General features: G+C 36.4%; 1 protein-coding gene across 1 annotated transcript in view; it reads left to right on the top strand.

The window, feature by feature from the left end:
* The first annotated feature begins 2,945 nt into the window (after nt 1–2,945).
* LOC149531237 (protein ESMERALDA 1-like) overlaps nt 2,946–18,130 on the top strand; it is a 108,446-nt gene continuing 93,261 nt past the window's right edge. Inside the window, exon 1 of the mRNA XM_089811811.1 lies at nt 2,946–4,054. Within this exon, the coding sequence (XP_089667937.1) occupies nt 3,650–4,054 (405 nt within the window). The 5' untranslated portion in view covers nt 2,946–3,649. The remainder of the gene's footprint in view (nt 4,055–18,130) is intronic.

Here is an 18,130-nt window from a genome sequence, read left to right as displayed (position 1 = left end):
TTAGTTGACTAAGTGGGGTTAGCATGGGTGAATGGGTTGGATTCAGATAATGATAGGGTTTCAGGTATGGTTAGGGGTTATGAATTGATTTATTAAATGATTTATTTAATAAAAGAAGACGTGGGATTATATTAAATAGATTTATGCATTAATTTAATTTAATAGAGGAATAGAGATTTAATTGATATTTTGACTTTGGGTTGTCATTTTGATTTTATCAATTGGACTATAGTTAATTAAATGAATTAATTAACTAGGGGATGATGATTAATTAATTAAATATAAAATATTTAATCAATAATGTCCTAGAAGATGACTAAATACGATTACTTGGTAATGTAATCAAATTTAGGTGTCTAAACAACTTTGTTGATACTATTAAATAGTCAAAGAGAAGAGATTTACACAATGGATTTGATTATGTGATAACATTTTGCATCAACATTTTGAATCTCACTCCATGATCCATTACTAGGATGAGTTTAAGAAAGCACCAGGAAAGTGACTTTTAATAGTTGTTTAGTCAACATCCACTGTAGTCTCCAATTTCCTACGATGATAAGGGCTCATAAATTTCTGTCACACTGCATGATCAACCTATTATAATTATATTTATTATTTATATAAGTTTCTACAATACATATATACATACAATAGATAAATTTTATACAATATTAATTTTATAAATTTAGAATCAATAAAAAATATAAGTAAAGCAAAGTGATTTGTCCTTTGAGTTTTATTTGTTTATTTTATTTTGCACTTTTTAATTTTATAATATATATTATATTTTAATTTTATTATACAAATAATTTTTTTTTTCTTTTGCCATCAAATTAGTTATTTAATTATTTATAATTCTAGATCTTAAAAAACTATTAAACTAAAAACCTTGTTTTTCAAACATGTATTTTAAAAATATTTTTTCAATTATTTTAATAGATATGAGCACTTTTAGATCACAATATTTACACACGTGCACATGTTTTACATTCATTTGGAAATTCACATTTATACCCTCTTTCAACATTTCTTTTGTACCTATTGGACACCAAGATGCAATTGCTATTTTAGTTCTGAAATCAAGTTAAATTTATAAATAGAGTAATCAATATATTTTGTACTTGATAATTATAAGAGAAAAACTATAATTATAAGAGAAAAACTAACACACACACACACACACACACACACACACACACACACACACACACACACACACACACACACACACACACACACACACACACAATATTTTTATTTTATTATACAAAGAATTAAGAAATTTTTATTTTGTGATCAAATTAGTTATTTAATTATTTATAATTCTAGATCTTAAAAAACTATTAAAGTAAAAATCTTGTTTTTCAAACATGTATTTTAAAAATAAAACTTCAATTATTTTAATAGATATGAGCACTTTTAGATCACAATATTTACACATGTGCACATGTTTTACATTCATTTGGAAATTCACAGTTATACCCTCTTTCAACATGTCTCTTGTACCTATTTGACACCAAAATGCAATTGTTTTAATTCTAAAATCAAGTTAAATTTATAAATAAAGTAATAAATATATTTTGTACTTGATAATTATAAGAGAAAAACTAACATTAAAAAAAACTCACTAATTTCATATATCTTAATCCTTAACAACATTAAAATACCTACCTTCATTCAAATCAACATGCTTTACATGTATTATCTTACTAAAGATAATTTAAAATGATACTCCAACCTTAAGAAGAATAAATATTTTTGCCTTACATTAATAAGCATGCAACTTCTTTACATTCATTTGAAAATTTACATTCATACTCTCCTCTCTATGTCTTCACGAGTTCGAAATCATATGTATACTTTCCTTCCATGTCTTCTATACCTATTTTACACTAAGATGCAATTGTTAAATCAAGTTAAATTTATAAATAAACTTATTTTGTAGAGAAAAACTAACATTAAATAAATTTAAAAACACATTAATTTGACATATCTTGATCTTAACATCATTAAAACACTTACCTTCATTCAAATCAAATTACCACATTAACTTAAAATTAAAGTTACCACCATAATCAAATCATCTTGAAAAAATAATTTTATTTAATCTTCCTTAATTTTCTCCTTGCACTTCAAATCAAATCACCAGATTAACTTAAAATTAAAGTTTCCATCACAATCAAATCATCTTGAATTTTTTTAAAAAAATTTAGTCTTCCTTAATTTTCTCCTTGCACTTAAAATCAAATCACCACATTAACTTAAAATTAAAGTTTCCACCACAATCAAATCATCTTGAATTTTTTTTTTAATATTTAATCTTCCTTAATTTTCTCTCGCACATCTTACCAAGATGCAATTCCTAATTTTAAATTTTCTTCTTGCATATTGTTAATTTTACAACTAAATAAAATTTATAAATAAATTAATAAACATATTTTATACTTAAAATTTATACGATAAACTAACATAATAAAAAAAACAAAAAAAAAAAAACAGATTACTTTAATATATCTTGAAACCTTTAACATCATTATAACACCGACCTTCATTCAAATCATAACACCATATCAACTTAAAATTAAAGGTTCCCCACATTCAAATCATCCTTTAAAAAAAAAAAAAAAATTGTTCAAAAACTAAATTTGTAATTTAATTCTCGTTGTTATTATTATTATTATTTTTAATTTTCTTCTTGGGAACGTTTGCTTTATACCGGGAAGCTGAAAGTACGAATATCTCGACCGGAAAAACAGGAGGAAAATGCTTTTTTCTTTTTTAATAATAACTAGAAAGTTCTTTTTAAATCTCAAGAAAAATCGTCTTTGCAAATAAAAATGAATAAAAAAACGGATATCCAAGAATTTTGGAGTAACGAGTTGAAAAAAAAAAATGACTACCACTTCTGGAATATTGGAAAGTCGAGTAGAAAATTATTACAGATCAGCAACTCGGCTTACGAGTTACGAGTAAACAAAGATGCGTTGGTCGGCTAATGTGGTGGAAGTAATTGATTGAACACAGTGAAAAGGCACGTTTCGTTACATCCCCGTTAATTTTCGGCTTCCGCAGTTGTAGCAAAAGCTCATCTTTCAAGTCTGGCAGAATAATTATTGGCATGGATCACAGATTTTAAATGATCAGCGGGCCACAGTGAACAAATTGTGGAGAAATTTTGCGGAAGAAATTTCAAAAAGTGAGGCCAATGAATGTTTGAAAGCTATTAGGTTTTTCTTTTTCGATCTTTAAAGAAGTGTTTGGAAGTACAGTTAAATCAGCTTCGACTTTCGAGTGATTTTGATAGATTCAATTCATTTACTCATGGCAGTTTACTCAAACTCGAATTTTGATTTAAAAATATGCTGATTAAGAGCAAAAATGGCGATCTTTGTATAATCCAAAGCCAGAGACAGCCAGAAAGACAAAGGACATACGGCGTTTTACCACGTCACCAGAAGCCACGTCAGAAGCTAAGGACACTCTGGGTATTTGATGCTTACGTGGTGCGCGTTCGTGCCATGTTGGGCTCTTAGTGTTGGGTGGTCTCAAGTACACAGAGGACTACAATAAAGAGGGAGAATAGAGTAGAGGCTGCGGCGAAGTGGGGTTGTGGACGTAGGGCGAGAAGAAAAACAGCATTGCAGCAATGGTGGAGGGCGGGGCGAAGGCGAAAATTTACCCCTACACACGGCTGAACAGCTCCCCGTCTCCGTCTCCTCCCTCATCGCCCCGCTCACCGCGTCGATACGGCCCCCAGTCGCGGCGCCCTGGCCGGAGTAGGAGTGGCGGGCGGGTGCAGCCGTTTGCACCCGGGACGTCATTGACGCAGAGGGTGCTGTATTGGGCGATGTCGTTTGTTTTTAGGAAGCAGGGGGTTTTGCTCTTCTTGCCGCTGATATACATGTCCGGGATGCTGCTCTATATGGGGACGGTGCCCTTCCAGGTGCCCGGTGTCGTTCACCGCTCGCCGCCGGGATCAGTCTACCGCAGTCCTCAGCTTTTCCACAAACTCTGGCCTGCTATGCAATCCGACAACTCTACTGCCAATGCGGTCTGTATCCTTATTAGGATTCTGTTTCATTATTAAATGTTTTCACGAATTATGCAATTGTTTTTTCCGATGCTGTAAAATCCTTTGCGAGTGACCTTTGTTAAAGCCTTAAAGAAAGTAGATCCACTGTTACAGAGCGACTGTAGAGTGAATTTGTTAGCAAAAGCTAGGATTGAAGAAAAGATCGCGGTCTGGTGGAAGTGACGTAAGAAGCAAAGAAATTGTGTTAACATCGAACATTTATGGTTCAGAAACCTTCTTCGATAAACTTCTTTAGGCCTGCAATTGGAATCTGGGAATCGATAAACATAAACAAGATTGAAAGAAAGACATAAAAATGTGGCAAAAAGTTAAGTAGCTCTATAGAGTTTGTTAGACTCCAGCGAATTTGGAAAAGCGTACAAGTCGAGCCACTATAAGTAGGTTTGGTCGTTTCAGCTTTAGAATTGCACTCATTTAGAATAGATATGTTAGGACAAAAGAAATCTATTTTCCTTAAAGAAATTAAAGCGTTGAAGACAAAAATAAAAACGTCAACAAAAATAAAAACGTCAACAATAACTAGATAGGACATTGCATCCTGTCGATCTTTATGCTTTTCGATGTAAGAGGCCACTCCCTCTCTTGTGCAGTAATAACTGAGAAACACAAACACCAAAATACAAGCAGAGACAATATGGGCCCACCAATGGCCTCTCTTCCTCTTTAACAACTTCTCTGTTTAAACACAAATCTGCACAATCCTCATCTGCAGTTCAATGCATTCCTTTGCTAATCCCTACAACTTCATTCACAATCCTCTTACGCAACTTCCTCTATGCACAACCTATGGGGCCCAGGAGGCCCCTTCTCCATTCTGCTATGCTATTGCTCTGTTTTATAACAACAATTATGCTGATTTATGTCCTTCATTTCACCTTCGCCACCTCTCCTTTTGGTACGATGCTTCACTGTCTTCTCTTCACTATGCAGCCCATCCTACTCTGCAGCCACTCCTTGCAATTTAGATACCTTCTTTTTATAATCTGCTGCCATTTTTCCTTAGGCCTTGTGGTGTTACCTTCCCTCTTCCTTTTTCTCCATGCAGCGCTTCTTCCTCTATCCACAATCTCTCAAGTTCTTTTTTTTTTTTTCGTTTCAAAGAATGCTGGCAAGGTTTGGAAATTTTCTGTTATACCTGCCAATTTCTTGAAAGTGTGTTTAGCTTTTCCCACAAATCCGCTTGGGCATATACCGCACTGTCAAACAGTTTACTGTTCACATTTTGCATACATGGATTCTAGGTAAGCTTGTGGTTTACACCTGCCATGTTCCTGTGCAAAGGCTTCTTCAACATTTCCATTTTGGTGGATAGCCTGGAATCATTCTATCCATGTGTGGGCATTTCTTTAAAAAAAATTAAAGTTTGTTGTCTACTTTTCCACAAGGTAGTATGTGAAGTTCATGGCCTACGACAGCATCTACAAGGTTATGTCCACAAGTTCTGCCATGGCTGCACTGGAATCATATGTAATATCATGAGAGGAGCTCTTGGGGTTGAAATCAACAAACATGTTGGTAGCAGGATTATCAAAAAGAGAATCCATGCACGAGTTGTTGGATGTTCAAGTCCTGTTTCAAAGCTCCATATTTTGTTACTTGCATACATATCAACCGTGGTAGTGGCAATCACAACATCTAGCAAATTCCTTGTTGATGGATGGCCATTCTCTGCTCCAAAGCTTGCCTACTTTGAAGCAATCAAATGGGAAAATATTTTTGGTTGATGCCATTGATTAATTCACCCGGGATGCTCCTGCATCAGACACGTTGAGTAGGGAAAAACTTATAACTAGAACTCACAAATTAGTGTTAGGTAGCTAAACTACCCTTTTAGGTTGAAAACAACTTGCAACAAACTCGATTGCTGCTATACATAGAGATAACTTCTTCCTCTGCCTCTTCCAACATTTAGCTAGGACACTTGCGGAACTCCACCAAGTGTGTCCAACCTTTGACTCATGCCTGCCGTAGTCCGACCTCTACTAATAGTTCTCTGATCTCTCTTCTACTCGTGGACTCTTGTTCATCATAGACTGTTCTCTCCCACCAGAAGTCCTCTACTTTGTCTCCTTTGTGGGATCTAGCCCACTGGAAACTGACCACCTCCACCGATGCCCAACAACATCCTCAACCTACTCAAAGTGCAAACACTCAACACCCATATGAATATCCCTTCCCTTAGCTGAAATCTGATGCGAAGGAGATGGTGTGGAGGAAAACGAGGATACAAATTTCCTCGTGTGTGGTCCAATGCATACAAAACTCCAATTTTCTGTATCATTCTTTAGTTCATGCCAATTTAAAATTGCTGCAGCTTTTGAGGGATCTATTCATAATTCTCCTTCTCCTATCATATGTCCTAGATAACCTATGTTTCTTTACCAAATTTACACTTTTTCATATTACATAGCAATTGCCAATCTTTTAATTGTTGCAAGACTTGTTTAACGTGGATGAGATGTTCTTCTCTACCAGCATTGAAAATTCAGATATCATCTAGAATAGGCAATTGGACAACTATCTACGATATCCCTCAACTCATCATTTTTCAATCTGATAAAAGTAGCTGCCATGTTACTTGCGGCAAAAGGATAAACTAACAACTCATAAAATATCTGTTTAGTTTCTAATGTAGTCTTTTTTCATATGCACTTGAAGATGATTTGACTTCAGATCCAACTTACAGAAACATTTTACATGATTAAGTTTGTCTAACAGGGATGCATCTTAAGGTTTAAATGGTGAATCTTATTTGGCATCTTCTTTGGCTGTGGATGTTGAAAGACAGAATACTAGATTTATTTGATTTGTTGTCTTGAGGTTTTATAATAGAGTGAGAGATATTCTTTATTTCAACCAACATGAAATTTGAGCAAAGGAGATTAGTGTCAGAAAAATGCAAGTTGCTATGTTGATGGTTTTCTTTGGTAGAAGATATTCCATGAATTCACTTGGAATCCTTCATTAAATTCATTATTTGACCAAAGTTTTCACCTGCCAATTAGAGCTTCTTTTACAACTAAACTAACCACGAAGAGTATTCATGTCTGTAAGATATAATAAAGGAACAACAAGCAAAAATAGTTTTAGCAAGGTCAGTGAGCTCTTTAATACTGACAACATTTAAAATGACCATTTAGGTTCAGTAATGTGACACTGCATACTATTGCACCTTTTCTCTCAAGCTCTAGCAGAGTTAAGTATAGACAAGAAGGCAATCAGTTTGGATCTGTACAAGAATGTGCTCTTGTGGCTAGGGGGCTGGCTGGAGAAGAGTAGAGCTTTCAACAAGGAGAAGCTAAACTACATTTCTAGGAAGAAACAGGACTATGATACAAAGGAGGAACACGATGAGGTAGAATTGTGAGAGATGATGTTTCACAGGTTTTTCCGCAGGTATTGGCATCCAAAGGTGTTTTAAGGCTACCAATCTCTCTACTTGGGGGCTCTAGGATCTCAAGAGAATTCATGTGAGGATTTGCACTGAAGGATGATGCCTTCCTGCAGATTAAGGGCTAAATGTTGTTGGTCGAGACATGTCAAGAAAATAGAGAGAATCCTGCCGAAGTCCTTGATTGGTAGCAGTATTTCTTTTGGATCTCATGGTAAATGGGGCAGATGAAATGTTTCCCACTCTTTACCTTCCAGAGGGAGCAACTATGGCAGATCAGATCAGGTTGAGGAATATGGTGGTAAAACTTAATCTAAAGCTAGTGGCAACACACCTTGGTCTGGTCAGGGGGATCTCTCGAGCCATGTGACCAATGATGTTGGAGATGGTGAGGATGGCATAAATACCATTCTCCATCTGTAAGAAATGCTTGGCATAAAGAGCAACCTTTGCACTGAGCTGCATAGGAGTGGAAGTCAAAGGGACTTGGATGTGCTGCTTGTAGGTGTCCCTTCTAGCAGTGCTGTGATTGTCTTACTTGAAGTAGTCAAGGAGGACATTCGAAGCAATACACATAAGAAGGTAGTTTATCAACAGAGATGCCAATGGAAACGCCATACAAAAATGTTTCAAAAGATGCATTATGCTCGTGTATCTTTTTCAGGAAATCTGGATGTAGCTGTAGAACCCTGAATCAAGGCATGGGATTGGTGAAGACCACCTCTTGAATCTTTTTGTCTCCACCTAAGTTATTATATTTTATGATTAACAAATTAAGAAAGATGTAAACCCTTTATGTTGTAGAATAATTGAAAAACATTGAAACTATCTATATCAAACATGAAATCATCAGAAATAATATTGTGAAGCTTTAAAAATGGTTCAAAATATTTGAGAACTTAGTACCAGATGTTGATACAGAAAGGTAAAGGGACAAAATAGATAGATTGTTAACTTAACAGCCTTGGTTTTTGGACTAGATTGCTGCTACTTTGTAACCAAAACTTGGATTCTTTTGTGCATTCCAAGCAATGTAGGAGAGTTCTAAACTTTGTGGGGAGAGTTTAAATGTGAAAATATCAGCTAGCTTGGTAAGAAGTCCCCAAGAACTAATGTGGGATTAACTATTTAATGCTAAGAAATTTGTGAGAAGACACAACATTTGGAAGAACCCTGCTGTCATGCCCCTCTTCTAATGATTGCATTTTCTAACATAAGTAGCTGAGGTTCAGGATTGATCCAATTGAATAATGTAACCCATCATGCACAGAAAAACTGCTATACATAATTATCTTACATAATTATCTCAATTCAATATAGGATAAAGTTCTTTTCCTTGGCATAAGATGCCACGATGCTGTCAAAATAATTATTCTTTTTCTATGCCCTAGGACCTTTCAAATTTACATTTATGAAGTTCATAGGTAATTTTTTAGACACATCTAGGATGTTCATTGGCATTTGTTTTGAATGCCTTTTATGTTACCATTCAAATATTGTGCTGCTTACAATTGTAACTTATTATGCTTAACATGATCTGTGGTTTTTTTGTTACAAAACTTAATAGTTTGATATATTAAACAATGGAGATGAAGTTTCCTTGGATTGATTTACAATGACAAAGTTTCTAAACAAAACAATCGGTAACTAAGATCAGAAATAGAAACTAAATAATAAACTGAAGACTAATTAAGCTGGCCATTAAAGCAACAATACAATATTCTAATATTCTCTCTTAATGGTCATCATCTAAGTACTCTGCAGAAGACGATACATGTCTTGTGGTGATAAATTCGTTAGAGCATTCAGTTGCTTTTGAGACCCTCCTTAGATCTATAGAATGTCAATGATCAAGAGTAGCCAAAATTCGTCTTGAAAATATAGAGAAGGTTGCCCCCTTCTTTGGAATGCTTTGCAACAAGAGACAAGAGCCTGCCACTGACTTTTCCACTTAGATGAGTCTGCCAGTAAGCCTTCCAAAATCTGCAAAACTTTTGACCAGAAATCATCACAAAATACCCAATTTGATGTTGGATAACATACACTGAAAACAACTGCCACGATTTTGAGGTAAAGTTGCCCTCCAAGCTTTTCCAGATGACCACGATGCCTCAAAAATGACTGCAAAAAGGTATGATTTTTTGAGAAAAAAACCACACAGGAATCCTACACAATTTTGTAAATTACAAAACCCATAAATGATTTTTAAGGATAAAATAAAAAACCAAATAGATAGCTGGCACAACATTTGAGACATGGATTGACATACAAAACATCATTTTTAAGGGAAAGACACCATGTTCAAAGGATAAAGGAAATGCTTCGTTGTTGGGCAGAGAATTTTTCCCCCAATTACCTGTTTAATCGCCCGACGGATGGAAGGAGAATGAATAACAAACATCAAATCCAGGGCCGCATCATCTATTTGCATTGGTAGCGCATTTTTGTCGGGGCTTGGAGGGATCTAAATACGATAGTTTTTTGGTAGTATCAACCTGTGCAATCTATGGCAAGTCTCGCACATAGCACAAACATCCACTGAAGTCGCCATTTACAGAGAATGATACCAAGCTGAAATCACCAGATTTTTTTATAAACGAGAGGCGTACTTGGGCATTTAAGCAATAATATGTTGTGATATGCAAAATCATTGCCATTAATTACAGATACTGAAGTGGCACAAAGTGGGCAGTTTGACACATGAGAAGCCATGTGAAAATTGTGTAACGACTGTCCTTTATACTCTACAATGTGTACTTGAAATACCATGTGTCAGTATTATCACAGACTGCACAAGGAAATGATGTGGGCAAAGAGGAAACCAAGTTGAATGTGCATCATTACTTCATCGTGTATGAGTTAGTGGATTTCATGAAGGCAAGCCTCCATATCTTCCACAATCAAACTTTTGAGATCATCACGTTGTTCGATTATTAACATCGGATGTCTAGAAGAAATGAATCCATCACATCCCAAATTTGAAAGAAAGGCTGCAACTTTATTCCCTTCCCGTAACATGTGAGAAATACACACTTCTTGGAACGAATCTAAGAGCTGTCAAATTTGATTATGTATTTAAGATGCCAAGAGTGTGTCTGTCTATTGATGCAATCATTAATGATGACTAAGGAATCTCCTTCAATATGCAAATGACAATGATTCCCCTGTTTAGCTAGAATTAGACCTGCGAAGAGAGCCTGTGCTTTAGTGATGTTATTAGTGTCAACAAGTAGAGGGGAGGTAGTAAGAGCAAATACATTACCTTGGTAGTCACGGATACATGCCCCCAAACTTGATATTCCTGGATTGCCTCGTGAGGCTCCATCAAAATTGAGCTTCATAAAACCCTTTAAGGTGGATGCCAGTGGACAATAGACTGATCTGCTGGCGTTGGGGCAGACTTGCTTGCGCCCCAACCAGATGGGATACATAACTTTTTCCATTCCTGCATCGTCCTACCATCCCATGGAATAACAATAGGGTTAAATTTGCATCTGCTAAAGCTCGCATTAGTCACTTCTGAGATTGATCTTTCAATGCTATCTAAGACCTTGGCAATAGGAGAAGATTGCTGCCTAAAAATACATTTATTTCTTTCCCACGAGATGGCCCATATGACTAAAGCCAGGATACACTTCCATAAGTTAGCAAAGAGAGTTCAGGTAAAGATCCGACTATGCTTGAAAAAGGTCCCATAAATTATCCTGAAGTGGAGTACTATAATTTAATTTGTCCAAGACAAATGTCCAGCACAGATGAGCAAAAGGGCAAGTCACGAGAAGATGATCTACCTATTGGTGCACGAGCACGTCTGCGATAGGAAGTTTGATGGCGACAGGAAGACAACTTGCAATATGACTAAAATGCAGGGTACAAAGCAAATATCAGAAAGTTTTGATTTTAAAATCTAAATTTTGAAATGTTTGTGTGTGTGAGTTTAGAGTTTTATGTTTTAAAATAATGTCCTATGATGTGGTGGCATAAATGGAGGAGTGAAATGATAAACTCTCCAAATATAGCCACTTAGGACCATGTGTGTTTGTTTTAGTGGAGTTAGTAGGGTGCAATGATTTAAGAATCTAATCATATCCTAAAAAAGGACAGATAGTTGGCAGCAGGAATATTCATAATTTTTGAAACAGTCTCCTATTCTTGGATAGGGACGTTTCATATTCCTTATTTAGGGAGTCAGTTTTTAGAGAGGAAGAGAGAGGAAGAAGACAAGTTTTTATTTTTGGGTTGAATTCGGTATGTTTGCAGAAATCAGTCTCAGTGCGTTTGTAATATCTCCCAAATGCACCGTTGGATTTTGATGAGCTTTGGATATGTTGTTATAGGCCTAATTACGCCCATCTTCACCAGAGTGATCGAAGAGTTTTGATCTGGTTCAAAAGTTATTCATGTCTGAGTGCAAGTCTATCTAGAGACAGCAAGAAGCAATATTTTGCAGAAAAATGTGCTCTGATGCGTGGTCAATATCTCAAGTTTGAACCGTTAGATTTCTCTCAAATTTTTATATGTTGTTTGAAACCTAGTTATGCCAAATCTCAATGGTTGGATTGAGTAAATCTTTTTTGGTTCGAAAGTTATTCATGTCTGAGTGCAGGTCTATCCAGGAGGCAGCAAGAATGTATTTTCTGGGCAATTTGTTTTAAAACTTTTGTTTAATGGATTAAGTGGATGGAAAAGTATATAGAATGTATTTAGAGAGTATATGCATTTTTAATGTGTATGAAGAAACTCAATTAATACATTGTGATGTTGGATTTTAGTGTGTGATCCTGAAGGTTGTAGATGCCCCTTGATGCAACTCAGTTGAGTGTCTGATTCCTCCTGAGTTTTCCAAGGTGTGGCTCTGCATCACCTATTCCTAGTATGCATTATAGAATAGGCAATTGAATGGTGGGGCAATATTCAGTCTAACCAATCTATTACTTGTCAAAATTCTATGTTTAATTGCGAGCCATGCAAAGCAACCTGCCTTTGGTAGAACAGCGTGATTCCAACAAAATGAAAACGCTCTAGATGGTACTTTATCCGAACCTATTTGCTGTAATAATTTGTAACACTCTTTTATTGAATAGGTACCATCTTTAGCTGGGGCCCATAATAATTTGTCTTCACCATTGGAGAAAAAGACATGTTTATTTGCCATGATGTTGCGAAGAGAATCTCTATCCTGTTGTGACAATAGTAATTGATCCGGGTCCTTCCAAATGACTTTCCCATAATGAATACTGACTGCTGAAACAAAGTGACTAACTTGTGTTCCCCAATGAGCTTTTGAAATTGCTATGATATCATCAAAAGTCTGGCAAGTAGGTAAAGGAGGTTAACCATGCCATGAGTCTCTCCAGAATTTAATCATACTCCTATTATTAACTTCCCAAGTGACATATTTAAGCACAATGTTTCTTGAAGAAATCATAAAATCCCATATGGCCGAACCCTTAGGGGGATCCAGCATTGACAGGATCCTAGACGGGTCATTATTATCCAAATACTTCTGCTGCATAATCTAACACCATGAGGATTGAGGTTTGCTATACATTTGCCAAACTAATTTGCCACCGAAAGCCTTATTTCTTTGTGTTAAATCATGTACACCCGCTTCTTCAACTGCAGGAGTGTGTGCCATATCTTGAAGAGATATGAGGGGAATTTTTTTAACCTCATCCATGTTTCCTGTCCAAAGGAAGCCTCTGATTAACTTTTGGATTTGTAACAAAATTGATGGAGGGGCTTTCAGAACAACTAGATAATAATTTGGAATTGCTGAGAGCATCAATTTGACGAGAAGGATTCTTTCTGATAGTGATAACCATCTAGCTTTCCAAGCCACAACTCTGCTCTGAATACGTTGAAGGACTGAGGACCAAAAACTTGTTTTATTTTAGCCAATGAAAAATGGTATACCCAGATAAGTAGAAGGTAAGAAGTTCGCTGAAAATCCCAAAATCCGAACTATCTTATCAGATATGACTTTGTTAGTGCTAAGCAAATATATTTTTGACTTTTGCGCATTAATTTTCTGCTGTGATACATTCGAATAAACTTGTAGAGATTGCTTTATTTGTTGAGCCTCTTGGACTTGCGATAAACCAAATAATAGGGTGTCATCAGCAAATAAGGAATGTGTGATAGAGATATTTGTACCAATGATGCGTGCACCTTGCCACTTTCTTAATGCATGCTGAAATTTAATAGTTTTGCTGAATGCTTTAGCCGTGATGATGAACAAAGCCGGAGATAAAGGATCCCACTGTCTAAGTCCTTGCGTTGGGGAAAAGAATCCTAGTGGCTTACCATTAACTATAACCGAAAACCAAGCTCCTGAAATACATGCTTTAACCCAGCTACACCAGCCTTTTGAGAAACCCATTTTAAGTAGAACTTGAAATAAAAACTTCCAGCAAACTTTCTCATAGGCTTTCATCATGTCTATTTTGATGACAAAATTTGAGGTTTGGTTGATATTGATAGAGTGAAGGACCACATGAGCCACCAAAGCCCCGTCCATGGTTTCGTGACCTAGGACAAAGCCTCCTTGTTTAGTTGATATAATATAAGGGATTAGGTGCTGCATTCTTCAATAAATAGCCTTGGTAATGATCTTGTATGTTAAATTGCACAAGGAAATTGGCCTGAAGTCAGCAAATGTTTTAGGATCTTTAGCTTTTGGTATTAATGTAATATTCGTGGTGTTGATGTACTTGAGCATATTCTTATTTTTCCTTGACTCCTCAGCTGTAGCTAATAAATCCCAACCAATAGTATCCCAACAACTTTGAAAAAATGGAGCAGTAAATTTGTCAGGGCCCGGGGCTTTATCTAGGGGGAAAGAGAAAAACCACATTTTGAATTTCTTGGATAGTAAATGGGGTCATAAGCATGGCATTCTCATGAGGAGACACCAGTTTTGGAATGGATGCTAAGATCTCATTCACCCGAGAATTTGAAGGTGAAGGGTGTGTGGCTGGGGCGAGGAGGTCCTTAAAAAACTTAACCCCTTCATTGCGATCAAATGTGCATTTGAAATGAGATTCCTCATAGCTGCATCCTTGATATCAAAGATTGTCTTAGCAACTCTCTTCTGTTTAGCTAAAGCATGAACATATATTGTTCTTTTATCGCCTTTTTGAAGCCACAATTCTCTTGATTTTTGTCTCCAATAAACTTCCTCTCTGCAGCACAGTTCTTCCCATTCTTGCTGAAGAGCCTTCTGTTTTGCATAGGTCTCTTCATTCATGCCAATTTGAATGATGTTATTAAAGACTTCATCTAATTGCAATTTGACATTCTTTTTGTGAAAAGACATTCTTGAGAACTTGCTGATTCCATTCTCTGAAAAGGCTTTTAATATGCTTCAATTTCGTAACAAATTGGTGCATCTTAGATCCATTTACATAAGGTGCATTTATCCACCATTGTTTTAGAAGATTCAAAAAGTGAGGATGCCGGAGCCACATTCTTTCAAATTTGAAAGATGAATGAAATTGAATAGTTTCATCATGATCAGGTTGGAGATACTAAGTGAAATTGGGAAGTGATCAGATCCAGGAAGGGATAGGATCTCAGAGCATATATCCAAATTTTGAAGTTTCCACTCATTTGATAAAAGGAATCTGTCCAACCGAACAGCAATTTGTGCAAAACCAGCCTGCTCATTAGTCCAAGTGAAAGACCCTTGAGTAGGCTGAATATCCATGAGATTGTTATTATCCACAAACTGAAAAAAGTCTTGAATAGTTTTTAGAGGTGTGCTAATACCCCCTGTTTTCTCTGATTGACAAAAATTGAATTAAAGTCACCACCAAGGATGACATTCTGGGAGTCTTGCGACTGAATCATATGAGTAAGACTTTCCCAAACTCTAGATTTATCTTGTGTTGAGGTGAGGCCATACACATTAACCAAGAGAAAATAAATATCAAACTCTAACATCATCATCATCTGCCAATTATTATGTTGCTGAATGAGTTGTCCCTGAATAGTATGAGGATTCTAAAGAACAACAAGACCTCCTCCTGAGGCTCCTATCCCCGAGGAGTGAAAAGAGGACCACTTTGCCCATTTTGTGATAGTCTTATCAAATTTTTCTTGGGAGAGCTTGGTTTCCTGAAGCATGATTATATCCGCCTTCATAGAATCAATAATTTGTTTGATCCTATACCTTTTGTCAGAGGCATTAATGCCTCTGACATTCCATGAAATAATGTTCATTGTTGAGTCGTTCTCCTTGTCAATCTTTTGGCGACACCAAATCTGCCATCCAAGGTAGTCTGAATGCCAGCTGATATTTCTATCTTAGTCTTAGAGCCTTTTGGCCTACCTCTAAATTTTGGTGTCTTGGTGACATTCATGCTTTGGGCAGGAGATTGCACTATTGACAAGATTTGACGATGGTCAAAAAACCCCAAAGAGGTATTGTTCTCATAGTCCATGGAAGAATGCGGAGATGTATGCTCACTCTCAATTGAAGAAACGACCGACCAAAAAGTATCTAAGTTGTCAGTCATTTTTTGCACCTGTTGATGTATATAGGTCTCTACATTCAGTGAGTCCTCAATAGAGAAAGAATCCGGTAAAGCTTGGATATCATGACACACCCTGTGGTTGTCAATAATATTTGTAGAGTCTTCCTAGATATTATCTGTACTAACATTCCTAAATTCTGATATTCTGCATGCAGATGAGGGGTTTGGAGAAACCTGATTGTTCCAAAATTGGAATTCTTGAAGCAAATCATCAAGTGTCGAGGATTTCTGTTCCTCCCAAAACACACCACCTTCCCTTGCAATTCCAAAAATGATATTGGAAGCAATCTCTGAAGTAATCTGATCCCCAATCTGCTGGAGCTTCCACTCAATATGTGAAATATTGATAAACAAATCCTCTAGAATAGAGGGCAGAAAGTTAACTCTCCTGAGAAGATGGATCGAAGACTTGACATTAGAACCCGAAGTGATTGCAATGGTAACAAAGGTGAATTGGACTCTAGAGCTGATGGCAAACTCAAATGTGCTCTAGGTGAAAAGCTCCGAATGCAAAACATTACCAGTTTGAAAAGTTGTGAGAACATTGTAATTGAGGACAAATTGGTGTGCACCACCTGAGGGCATTGAGCCCATTTCTCAGAATGCACTAGGCCGTTACAAGCAGTTTGAATACGAGAATTGACATTTTGAGTGTGCATAAAGCCATATCAGAGTTGTGATCTGAACAAACCTCGGGAGAATCCTGAAAACTGGCTTTGCATTAGGTATTAAGATGACCAAGTCTATGTTGAAATTTGTGAACTGTGGTTTCATCTTGAATTCTGATGGCTGCATCCATGATCCCCATTGGAAATTGATAGAAATTTGACTAGGGAGTGGTTTACGCATATCAAGAAGCAAGCATACTCTGACCACCAAATGTGGACAGTCAAAAGGGATAAGATCATGCTTGAGAAAATTACCAAGCTGATTAGCCAAAATTTCAATAATTTCAGGGTTGCTGTATTCAAGTGGCAAGAGGGGAAACGAAACCCAGTGAGGGAGAAAGTGAACAACTGAAGGCTGTGGCTGAAAATTTGGAATCCAAATCATGGTGAAAAGCCCTGAACCCTAGCAGAACCATCCTTTTTGCCTATTGATAGAGTCTCTGTCCTCTTTAGATTTAAAATTGGCAACAAAGAATTTGGAATCCGGGTCTAAGAAAAAGATGTCTTTTAACCCTGGCCACAAAGAGCATGCCCAATCTTTGATACTAGAAAATGACAATGAGGGGCAAGCAAACTTACGGATGAGAGCAGATTGAAGGAGAAGGCCAATAGAGTGCTGCAACAGATGACCTGGAAGTGTAACAGTCAGCTGATCCGAGGCCTTCAAAGCTGAAACTGAAGGCATTTTCTTTTGCCAAATTTGAGAAGTCTTCCTTTGTTTAATGGGGCCCTAGAGAGATCTGATGAATTTGCTTCAGAATTAGGGGCATTAGAGACTTGCTCTGGATTTGATCCTGTATTAATGCAGTTTTCCTCGGTGGATGGGAAATCTGTCTCTCTCTATAACATGTACCGGGGACCCAGGCGGAGTGCCCTCGCAAATATCAAAGATGGGTTGCTTTTAGCTGTCTTGATGAAGATGGTTAGTGGATCGACCAGTTTTCCTGCTCTTTTTAAAGCGATTCGGGCCTCTGAAATTCTGCTCCTGAGTATGAGGTGGTTTTTTGAAATTGTTATATTCCCGCCGAAAATCTTTTTTGAAATGCAGGGTCTGCATGGGACTCCAAATTCCAATGTGGGTGAGCCATTCCAGGGTCACATATTGAAATAACGAGTATTAATCATGTTAATGATATTAATCATGCTGTTAATACTAATTACATTGTTGATGCTATATATGTATATATAATTAGATATACATATATGCATATTTGAAATTTAAAATTGAAATAACTATTATTAATCATGTTAATGATATTAATCATGCTGTTAATACCGTTAATGTTAATCATGCTGTTAACACTAATTACATTGTTGATATTAATATCAATAGTAATTAGTAACCAACACGTGAATTAACATTAGTTTGTGATTGGTGGAATGACATGCCTCCATAGAGACATGTCCCTATGTAGACATGTCTCCACTCAATTATATA

The sequence above is a fragment of the Cupressus sempervirens genome, chromosome 11 (genome assembly GCF_028749045.1).
Source record: "Cupressus sempervirens isolate cs-2001-9-10 chromosome 11, ASM2874904v1, whole genome shotgun sequence".
Lineage (NCBI taxonomy): Eukaryota > Viridiplantae > Streptophyta > Pinopsida > Cupressales > Cupressaceae > Cupressus > Cupressus sempervirens.
This window is presented reverse-complemented; position numbering and strand designations above follow the sequence as displayed.